Here is a 12,257-nt window from a genome sequence, read left to right on the forward strand (position 1 = left end):
CACCATTATTTGTTTGGGATTCAGTCTGTTTCTGGCTCAAACTTCTACACTGAGTTCACTACTCTGCTGAATGCGGAAATAGGAAATTGCAGTTTTACCATATCAGCTTTGTGAGGAGATGATATGTCAAAGTTGTGATTTCAACCTTACTATCAGTGTGACTTTCAGACAGGTAATCTAAAGCTCACACACACCTTTCCTCTCTCAGCAAAACCACAAATATTTGAATTTCATGCCCACAGTTTTTGGAAAACTTTTAAAACCTGCATTCAGTTGAAAAAAAGGAGCTGAAAATAGAGTATGAACAGTGAGATAGCTCGAAACAAACCCAGAACTTAGTTGACACAAACTCCACAGAAGTCTGATGACGGTTGTGGAAATGGGTTGAGTACAAATGTTTCATTGAACTGCTCTCTGCTGTTGTGGGGAGCAACTGTTCTGCACCTGAAAACTGATAAGCATAAACCCTCAGTGTGTGTGTGTGTGTGTGTGTGTGTGTGTGAGACACAACTCCTGCAGAGCGATTTGTTTCAACAGCTTTTAAAAGACATGCAAGACTTTTCGGTCGGGTCCTGGAGCGATAATCATTAGTGTGCTCAAAAACATTTTTGTTTCAATCGATGTGCTGTCATAGACGAGAAATAATGACCAGCAAAGTGTTGAACATAACTGCTGCACTCAGGATTAGCCCTGCCAACCAGCGGCACTCTGTGAGACACTTCGACACTGGGGAAGACAAAATATGCTTGTTGTGGATAAACAGCCTGCAAAAAGCTGATATGTGTGAGTCACTTCGACCTGGGAGAGACACTCTCATCATTTCTGCTTCCTTTTATAGTCAAAAAACAAAAGCTCAAACAATTTAGTGTTAGATCTGTCTTTATTATTATGTCAACATCTCACAAATCAATTTTATTCAGATTTTTTTTTTATACATTCAATAAAGATAAAAGCAAAAAAGAGAGAAAAAAGCTGATATCAGTATAAAAAGAAGACTTAAGAATCCTGTTACAAAGACATGGCAGATACTGTAGCTCGTCTTCATCAGACATGTAAACATGAAATCTCTATCGGCATAAAAAACAAACATTCTTGAAAGAATTTCATAAAGCATTTAAAGCTTCTCTGCTCAAAGTTTAACGGTTCTGTACGTTATTGATACCATTCTGGTTTCTGATCTGACATGTTAGTCTGACAGGAAAACTCTGTAACTATTTTGTGATTAAATGTTATACTTTAACGTTTTGGTGTGTACTCTGTCATAAATCTTCAGTAAATTAATGAGAAAATTACTTTATGGACACAAGACCTGAACTTGCTTTCAGTCACAGGCAGCCATAATAATTGAAAATTTGATCATTTACTTGTGAGGATTAGACTACACAAGATTTTAGTCTTCAAGTCTTAAAGCTGCACAGCATTCCTGTCCAGAAAAAAAGTTAACAGACAAAAAATCTTAAAGGGACAGTTCACTCCTGAATTAAAAATACAGATTTTGCCCCTGGCCTGCAGTGTTGTTTATCCATTTAGACTTTTTTGATGTGAGTTGCAGAGTTCTTGAGATATCAGCTGTTACTCAAGATAATCCACACACTGTGCTGTGGCAGTTTCATGTAAGAACTACTTTTTTTCAGGAGTTGAAGGAACTACTTTCTTCCTAGAAGAAAAGAAAGTAGTTCTCTCCAGAAAAAAAAGTTAAAGATCTTTCTTCCTAGAAGAAAAGAAAGTAGTTCTGGTAGATTCTGAAGTAGTTCTGGTATATTCAGCTGTAGAAAGAAAATAATTCCTCCATCTTATCTTGAGTAACCAGGTCATGATTTTTGAAAAGAGACACTGGTTTTGAATTTTTCAAATGTATTTTCTGGTGCTTTGAGCAACACAAGCCCAGTGCTGTTTAGTCCCATTATATTGGAGAGAAGACAGACATCTCTATGAGCAATATCTTGAAAACGTTGCAACCTATCTAGATGGATAAGTAGTGCTACAGGCCAGGGGAAAAATATGTGTTTTTGATTTTGTGGTGAACTGTCCCTTTAACTCCAACCTCAATTACCCCTGTTCCACCACCATGGAACTGGTTCCATTCTGGTTTGTGCACCTAATTTTGAAGCATTTGGAGCATTTTGATATAAATTTACTTTGGAACCCAAAAAGTGGTTTTCCTGGCTGGAACTAAAGAATATCAGGTTGTCCTTTCCCTGAGGGACGAATGGAAGTGGGTGTGTCCTAATCTCTCAGGTCATTGTGTGTTATGCAACTTTCTCAGTTGATGATGCAACCGTGATTACAATGTATCTGCTAAAAACTGGTGTAAACAGGCTGGTTCACTAGATAGCACCAAAGATCTTTGAGAATCTTCATGGAACTGGTTCAAGAACCAGAGCTAATTTGTTGGAAAAGGGGTAAATATGTAAGTGGACCTTGAGTGAAGACTGTTTGCCATCTTTCAAACTCAATCTGGGAACATAACTGAGTTCTTTAAAAGTAGTTTGGTTAAGATTTTGGGGTAAAACCGGAGCTGAAGCGCTGTAATGTGATTAAGGCTTGTAAGGTTATGATGAGTCACATGGTTCCATGACACTGGTATTACTGATGCATCATTAGGTTTGGTTTATGTGAGGTGATGGGCGAGAACTTATGATGATGCCACACCTTAGTGTTCAGCATCCTTCCAAGCAGACATCCCCTGAAGCTGAACACAGTAGTGTCACTATGTCGTCTACACAGAGACCAGTTAGTGTGTCTATGAAAAATAAAGCAGCACACAACAGCAGAGAGGAGTCAGAAGAGTCTTTGTAACTTTTGGCAATGCACAGTGGTGTGTAAACACTCAATGTGGATATTTGGATCACAGTGTTGGTTTTAGTGATGATCAATCATCACTGGAATGGTGAGACTGGGATTAACTTTGGCCAGACAGGAAGAAAAAGAGACAGAGAGACAGACAGAGTCTACTTGTTTCGTACATGATGCACGCTTGCATAAGTGGACATTGGTTCAAAGTCTGTACTTCGGATGTGTTGGACAGACAGAAGGTGTGCTTTATGTTGTTTGGAAAGAGAAGGCGAGGTCCACATTTTAAGAGGCGTCTTCTCCAACTGTCTGCTCACTGGGCTCTTCTCTTTGAGACAGGAGGAAGGACTCCCACACAGCCAGGCACTGAAAGAGAACACACCATTGTCATCAACTTTAAAGTTTAAGTCCTTGATATACCTTAGATAAAGTTTGTTGTCTGAAAACCACTTCCTAATGACAGTGAGAAATCCTGACAACACACCAACTACATAGTGTCTGGCCAGGACTTTTGCCCTAAAGATCTTCTGACAACATGCTGTACAACCAGATAGGTCTGGATATTATCACACACACTTCAAATTATTTGTTGATTCTGTTTAAACTGTGCCACGAATTAAAATATGTTGTTTGTCACTTTAAAAAATCATTTTCCAAGTCAAGCAAGACTCAGTTTGTGGTAGGTTTGTGGTAGTTCAGTTTAGTCTTATGTGAAACTGCTCAGTGAACTACATCTCTTGCCTTGCACAAAGTATGTCATCAACATTGCTGCCTCTCATTAACTAGCTTTAGTGGCTAACGTTTGTTTTGGAGGGAGAAAGTCATGAAGTCACTTCTTGTGCTACTTTCGGGTTTGTAGTCTTTCTAATTACGTATCTTCGCAGTCTGATGCTTCAGCAGACAGGAAAAAATACCTTTTAAATCGACAAACATCATATGTGTGATTTGTAGCAAAATTAAAATGGGATCAAAAAACCACATAGACTACAGTTCATTTTTTTCCCCGAGGTTTGGTACAATGGCGGTGGGACTTCGGGTGTCTATTTCTCTAAACCAGTAATTGTCCTGGGTAGTGCTGTACCCAGGATGCAGCGACAGTGCCCTTGTTTTAGTGCCAGGGCCGAGCCCAGCCCAGGCTGCAGCTCAGAGAAGGTAGTTGTTACCACAGGCTTCTGAAAACGCAGACAGCAGATGCCACCTGAATCAAGCGTCCAATGACAGACTTATACCCACAGTGTACATGTGGTGAGTCAGACTACAACCTATTTGGTTTGAAGCCATCTGAGACCTTTACACTCATCAAGGAGAAAAAGCCTTTGAAACCCAAGCAGCACCCATATCAGCTGAGAACAGTAACACTGTCTTAAAGGGTAACTTTGGTATTTTATTTTTGGTATTCAGCCAGGGGCCTCATTACACAAAAATGTCCTAACAGCTTGTCCTATCTTAAGCAAAGTTTTCCGAGACGGGAAAAATCCTGTCTTCATATTACAGAAGGAATTCCGAAACTCATGACTGTGTCCTGTGCAATCTCAGACCGCACATCTTAACCTTTTACATCCTATGGACCCTACAGCTGATGTCATCAAAAAGCTGCGCGCACATTTCAGCAACAGAAGTATCGGTCTCAGAATCAATATTCCACTCCCTTTTCTCGCTGCCCTCAACGGAGGCTTTTCTCTGGGGTAAAGTGTGACAAAGAGCTGGTAGGGCCGACTGACTGAGTCGCTCTTTTCCACATATATATTCAGCAATTTCTCTCTTCTAAGTTGCCAAAAACATGACCTTCAGCCACACTGAGCTGTGTGGGGCATTTCTCTTTTATTTTGAAAGCCCAGCATTATCTGTTGAAGGATCGCTTGTTGTCAGACTCTGAATGTTGGGAAGCAAACAGAGAGAAATGTTGTGGATCATATTTGACCTGCAGCTATGTTCTCTTCTTTCAGGCAGATTGTGATTCATTCCGTCATGACTTTTTACAGCAGTTTTAGTGCTACTTGTTTTGTCTGGTGTTTTTAGAAACATGCTGAATCAAACTTGGTCTAAAAAGCAACAAATGCCACATATTTGGTATCAAATTGCAGAGGAAACTGTGCTAAGTTTTTGAGATAGAGCTGCCTAGAGGGTTAACTGGAGCTGTAAACTTGATTCTTCAATCAGTACTCGTCCTCATGCCTGTATGTGTGTTTAAAATTTACACAAGACTGTCCCCATGACAACAGCTGTCTCATGTCTCACGTCATTTGTCACCGACTTGGACAAGAAAAGACGGGCGTTCAATTTTAGCTTTGATGAGTCAGAGGAATTAATTAATTAAGGAGAGGAAACACCACATTTTTGGAAAGTTTCCTGGCCAGTTATCAACCCATAATAAGGATTTTATCAGATGGAGAGTCTATCAAATCTAAAAATAATCATCTTAGCAGTCAATAATACGTGGTCCAGGAAATTCAAAGCACTGTCATGTGGTGTGAGGAGCCTTTTAATCAGAATATTTTGTGTTCATGTTGTCCCCCATCTTTACTGTCATTTCCATACAGATCTATCAACAGCGATGCTACTATTTCTGTTATTTTGAATTCTGGACAGGTCGCATGCCATCTTCACTTCAGATATTCTTCAGTTAGGACACTTCTGTAATGGCTCAGTTCAAAAGATAAAATAGGATACTTTTCTAGTTTTCTGTAATACAAAAATTGCAAATGTCATTCTAAACTGAGATAAGATAGGATTTAAGACTTAGGAAGTTTCTGTAATGAGGCTCCTGGACCCTATTTTCCCATGATTCAGTGTCTAAGAGACTAATGGGGACAAAAACTTTTGAAATTGGTCCAGTATTGAGTGAGTTTGCTGCAGTCCGTCAGCAACAAACAGGGCTGCAATGTAATCTCTGGGGGCAATTTCATCCTTTAAAGTGCTTGTTTTGCCACTGAGAGTCTCAGATTGTTATTCTAAGTGTCTGACAGCATTATGGAAAGCACCCCTACAGAGAAGGACCTTTTTGTTAAAGATTAAGACCCTCCGAGTGAGTAAATTGTGTGTGGATTGACGTCAGACAGACCAGTGATTAGTAGAGACCAGGTGGTGAAGTGGTGCTGGTCCGTGCAGTGTTGGTTATCTGTCCACAATGATGTTACCTGACAAGAACAGACAGACAGAGCTACCCACTCTTCCCCACCGCTACCTCCTGACAGCGTGAGCAATGAAAAACCTCACTGTTCTTCCTGACCACACATCTCTGATCAGCCACAAAAACAGGAACACCCTCCACTTCTGCTGGAAGGATTAGTTCTGAGGAAACAGGCTCAAATATCTCACCAAGAGGTGAGTTATAACTCAGCGCAAAATAGAGAAAGACACAGTGTTCTTAGAACAATGACTTCTACGAATCTCAACCTATTCAGAGACTGAACTCCAGTTTTTTTTATTTCAAAAGAGCTGCACGTATACAGCGCTGTGGATAATGATGGGTTTGAACTAGCGTTGCAGCAGCGAGCGTGATCTTCACTGCTGGAGACAGAACACGAGTAAGAGCAAAGCAGAGCACTCTGACTGCAGAACACACACAACTACTTCTGTATCTATGAAAGAACTAACTAAAAATATTTACTCAATGGCTCGACATGAAGTGTATGGGAATAAGAGCCTGAAAATAGTGCCCCATTTTCTATGTATTCAATCAATTTTGAATAGAGAATAAAGTATGACACCAAGAATAGAAATCAAATCCACTGGTGAGATTATAGGTCTTCCATCCTGACCAACACTGGACTTTGGTGTCCAAAGAAAGACCATAAAAACAGCTGTAGGCTTGTAGATTGTCTGTGCAAGCAGCCTATTACGACCAGTATTCACATTTATTGCTAGGTGGTGACCTCTAGTGGGTGTAACAAATATAAGGGGGCATGATAACAAGTGAGCAAGTCTGTATAGGGAAAAGGATGGGATGGAAAACACCTGAGACTGGACTTTGTATCCCCTGCGAAATCAAGTTGAAGTTATTTGAAGGGATTGTTCACCCAAAAGTGAAAATTCAGTCATGATCTACTCAACCTTGTGCTGATTGAAGGTCGGGTTCATTTTGTTAGTCCACAAAACACTGCTGGAGTTTCACAGAAAAACAACGCAGCAGAATCTCCCAAACAATGGAAGTAAATGGTGACCAATTTTCAAACACACCGGTTTGCACACCGTCACACCACACACACCCAGTTCAGACAGTGTGTATATGAACATGGCTCCAAGCTAAAGATCTACAGTGAAGATTCAGGCTAAAAACATGGTGGAAATAACATTATTTAGTCATCTTGGCATGTTGGGACTTTAGGAGAAGGATGAATTTTATGTTTTTATTCTGTTATTATTATTTTTTTTTTATGTTTGAAAACTGGTCACCATTCACTTCCTGTTTGGGAGATTCTACAACAATGTTTTCCTGTGAAACTCCAGCATTGTTTTGTGAACTACAAAACTAAACCTGACCTTCAATTAAAATGAGGGTGAGTAGATAATGATTGAATTTTAATTTTTGGGTGAACTATCCCTGTGTTGCTGGGAAGTAGCAGGGTCCTGTTTCAAGGCTAACCTGGTATTAAATTACCGTATTAAAAACATAAAACCATATTAGAAGCATTTTCCAATGCTCGTATCAGTATTGGAACAACCCTAATAATTTTACCCCAAAACATGATATTTTCCCCAAACATAATAAAACTGACGGTTTAACAACGTTAAGCATGTGTTTAACATTGCAAGTTCTGTAATGGACTTTGAAGTTTTTGTAAAGTAAGAATAAATGTGTGTTCTGAGTTTATCACACCACAACCACCCAGCAAAATTACAATGATTACAAAAATAGCTAAGTATATAAAATTCAGCCTCAAAATCCTGCAAAAATGAGTGTACGACCTGAAAACCCCCTGAAACATGGACACTCCATCTAGCAGCTTTATTGGACATGTCCAGACATGTTTGAGCCACCAGAGCCAGAGGACGGTGACAGGATGGTATTTTTTTTTCTTCTGTGTCGTGTTGTTGGAACTGAAGTGAGCTGAAGTGAACTGCTGGACTGATTTGGACTGAGAGTCACTGAAAGTACATTTGTTGGGAAAGGTGAAGTCATTGGTGAGTTGGTTCATGGGGCTTATATAGTGTTATAGGAACCATGGCTCCAGCACGTCACTGAGCCATGTTTCAGGTCAACCCCAAAAACTCCTTAACACAGAAATTGTGAACAACAGTTCAACAGTCTGAATCAATTCAGTGCTACACAGCTACTCAGTCTTTCCACTTCTAACAAGTATAACGTGTTTAGAAGAAAAAACTTTTCTTTTGCAAAGATTTTATGTCAAGGGCTGCCGCTGGTACTGAAAATACATTTACAAGAAAATATTAATTAATATTTTATAATAATAATAATGCTGGGAATAACTCATTGGCACTCAGCCAATTCTGAGGTTGAGGCATGAAGACGAGTGATGAAGATACTTTTATTATGTGTTAAAATTAGTGACAGGCATCATGGTTACTATTTACATCATTATAATTGTCTTTACACCTGTTCCACTTTTAGCATCGTGCTTCTCGTCAGCACTTGCAGATAAAAAAAACAGTGTTATGTCAAAGATTTCCAAAATGTCTATCCCAGCACTTCTCTCTCCTTTCTCCTCTGATCCGTCTCTCTCTAACTGCCTTGCCATCTCATCAGTGAAGGCACATTATTGCACCGACAGAGGTACTGAGAGAGTCCCATTGTGGATGTGCGTCTGTGTGTGTGTGTGTGTGTGTGTGTGTGTGTGTGTGTGTGTGTGTGTGTATGTGTGTGTGTTGCAGATGAGTTGACAAAGCGAATCACACTTTTATGGCATAAAAGCAGTTATCTAGATAGCAGGAGAGGCAGGAAGCCATGCAACCAGAAAGTGAAAATGACAAGCACACACCAACAGGCACAGACACACTCAAAAGCCAATCTGTGAACTTGGGTTCCACTCTGTCAGCACACATCAATAAAGCGCACTCACTTTTTCCAAGGTAATAGCAGTTTGTTTAGAGGCGGCAATAAGTCAGAGCCTCGGCCTGTCAACTCTCCTTTTAACAGCCAATTTCTCTCAATAGCACCTACAGCACCTCGGTGGCACCGTGGCAGAGCAGGTGGAGTTTCTGTCACAGAAATGATTTTAGGAGGCAGAAATGTCATTGGTCAAGTTAAAGCACAATGGGAGGAGCCAAGAAGTCCAGTGAAGATGAGAGAAGTTGAGACAGAAGGACCAAGAAAAAATAGAAAAACTTCACATTGACTTCTTCATTGAAAATCTAAGGCTCTCTGATGATTCCTCTCAATTTCTCTGCTTATATTCCTCTTATATGTCTGCTTCCAATAATGTCTGCTGACATGATAGCTCCTCCAAATGTCCCTACTTTTCTCTTTTAATCTGTCACTCTTTTCAGCTTTGTTGCTAAAACCTGCATCACTTGTAACAGAAATACACTTGTAGGCAGGGAAGTAACGATACCAAAAGCTCATAGTATGATAATACCATAATAATTATGATAATTATGATATTTATCACAATATTTAAAAACAAATAAGAGTTACAACTTGAAAAAATGGTCCTTACTAAGTAATAAATCTCTTGTGTACAGGTGTTTTTGTCTGTATAATATTGACATTAACTAATTAACTGTCGTTAAGAATCTAACCAATTGAAAATTTATTAATCGATAGTTGGTAGGGGCAGTAATTGCGCCTCATTTGACATTAGTGGCAGAGCCATTTGTTGAATAGTTCAACGTAAAATGACAAAACAAAACAAAAATGACATAAAAATGACAAAAACATGTTTTTTCTCTTAATTATTAATAAGTTATTGATTGATTAGTTGTGAGCTTTTTCAACTATTGGTTAAGGAAAATGCCCGAAATACACAACCCTACTTTTAACTTAAAATGCCTCTGTTTTATCTTCTTTTCATAATTTACATGTAGGTTTTGGAAAATGCAGATGTAGAGTTTGGATTGAAGAGCAGCAGATCAGCTGGAAGCACCGCCGTGGGTGACCACCCCAGGAGGAGAGGAGGTAAGCGGATAAGAGCCATGCTACAGCTGGGACTTAAGAACGCTCCTGGATCATGTCCAGCCAGGACAAATAATGGGAAACCAGGGACTGTTGTGATCACACACAGAGGCAGATCACACTCCCAGCGGGTGCAACACACAAGACTAAGGTAGGATTTTATATCAATGATGCTTCATGTAGACATCCACATGTCACACAAAGTCATTGAGTTGTCTGGATACCCCCGATCTTATTCCCCTCCAGCCAATCATTTGAAGTCGTTGGTGATGCTGCAGATGATCCCTCACCAGGTTCCTGCCCACTAACACTGACAACCCCCCCCAGAAATCCAGGGGGAATATTTGATGCAAACCATCTCTTCTGATGATCAAGTCAAAATTGCTGCTCAGTCATCTATCCATTTATTCGTTTATCCATCTATCTGTCCTCAGCTCCATTATGGCAATGCACGTGACTTGGGCTCCCTCCACCATCTCCAGTCAGTACAAAATGCTGCTGCTCCACTCATTACCAAGACAAAGAGACAAGTTCACATCACCACTGTGCTCGCCTCCCAAAACTGGTTCCCTGTTGAGTGAACATGAACCGCTGCTGACACCACAGACACACAGTAGTTTTATTTATTCTACTTTCTGAGTTTCTGGATTATCATCATTATCAATTGCCAGGGGCACTGATGCTGCTGGTGCTGCTGTCAGAGGGTAAACAGTGGTTGGTGAATGTTTTACAACAACAAAAATGGATCAATGGATAGAGGATATCTAATTTAAGATCTTTTTATAGACTATTCCGTGTCCATAGTGCATAGTAGGAAAATGCAGTTTTCCTCATATAATTTAAAACCTGGGGTACTGGAGCTGACATAAAGAAGGCTACAGAGGTGGGCTGGAAGTTTGCACATATCGCTTTATAAATGAAAATATACCAGTGCTGTTGTCTGCGAATGGTCAATGATGTCCAACCCACCAAATCACAAAGAACGCAGTGGTGACTGAGAGATTTTGCATTTGTAATAAAACATAAAGATGCATGGTTCACTGAATCATAGCTACGTAAAAAAGCCAGGGCTACATGCATTTACAGTGTCACACAGATAGAGATATAGCTTCTACAATTTTTTTCTTAGAAGTTAAAGTATAATAAGATGTATTTCTAAAATAAAAGCCAAAAAGCCAGTCTTCAGTGAAAGCTTTTCATCTATGCATATTCCAAAGTACTTGTATGAGGGGACCCTCTGAATGGCTTTACCATCACATGTGAAAATGCTAAAACCATCAGGCACCATCTGAGCATTTAAAACTGATTTTACACTCAGAAGAGTAGTTTGTAATGAGTGAAATACAGTCTTTGTCAGAGATGTAACAACAATCCATATCATCTGTACGTTCAACAGACACTGCTGAAAAATCTTGGTTTTAAAAAGATTCTTTTTACAGACTGATTAGCACCAGCATTGCTGTGGTCGACCTCTTACTGTCTTCACAATACAACACATTTACTGTAAAACAATTGTGTTAAAATGATCATTAGCTTACCACAGTAAACGAGCCAAGCAGATAAGAAAGCAATCTTGCTCCTGCTGTGACGGTAATACAAGGTAGAGTAATACTTTGCTACACCTGGCTGAATATAGCAGAAGCAATTTCACAAATTAACGACTACAAATCTGATGGCATTTGATGAAATAATATGATCCAACTACTAACCCGGATGTGTGATTCATGTTACAAAGATCTAAATGTGATTTCCCCCCTCTTTCAGAAATAGTTGCTGTGAAGGTTAAAGTCTAAACTTAAAGCCACTGCTGTTGCACATCAATGCTCTTCAGTGTATTACATGCAAGAATATCAGAGGAAATTATAATTTTTACATTGTTATTCTCATTTTTATTGAAAAACACATTAAAACGATTATGGGCTGCTAATTTTTTCAGGCATCAAATATTTTATTGAAAATGGTATTTTGATGCACATTTTCACCACAAATACTGCAGTTTGAAAATTACCAGTAGGTATATTGCAGCTTCTACTGGACCAATTTGGTTTCCTACAGACACTTAAAGGGATAGTTCACCCAAAAATGAAAATTCTAGTCATTATCTACTCACCCTCAAGCCAACTGAAGGTTGGGTTCAGTTTTTTAGTCCACAAAACACTGCTGGAGTTTCACAGGAAAACAGTGTTGTAGAATCTCCCAAACAATGGTGAATGGTGACCAGTTTTCAGACATAAAAAACAACGGAAAAAAACAAAAAACAAAAAAACAATTGTGATGATGTGCAAACAACATGTTGGGACTTTAGGAGACTTGGATTACACCAGACAAGCAGTATGGAGGCATTTTATGTTTTTTTGTTGTTCTTTTTTTCAGTTTGAAAACTGGTCACCAT

General features: G+C 39.4%; 1 protein-coding gene across 1 annotated transcript in view; it reads right to left on the minus strand.

Moving 5' to 3' along the window:
* Positions 1-861: 861 nt before the first annotated feature.
* snx7 (sorting nexin 7) overlaps positions 862-12,257 on the minus strand; it is a 75,618-nt gene continuing 64,222 nt past the window's right edge. Inside the window, exon 9 of the mRNA XM_084747053.1 lies at positions 862-3,159. Coding sequence (XP_084603179.1) covers positions 3,079-3,159 — 81 coding nt within the window. The 3' untranslated portion in view covers positions 862-3,078. The remainder of the gene's footprint in view (positions 3,160-12,257) is intronic.

This window comes from Lutjanus erythropterus, chromosome 21 (genome assembly GCF_056507025.1).
Source record: "Lutjanus erythropterus isolate fLutEry1 chromosome 21, fLutEry1.hap2, whole genome shotgun sequence".
Classification (NCBI taxonomy): domain Eukaryota; kingdom Metazoa; phylum Chordata; class Actinopteri; order Lutjaniformes; family Lutjanidae; genus Lutjanus; species Lutjanus erythropterus.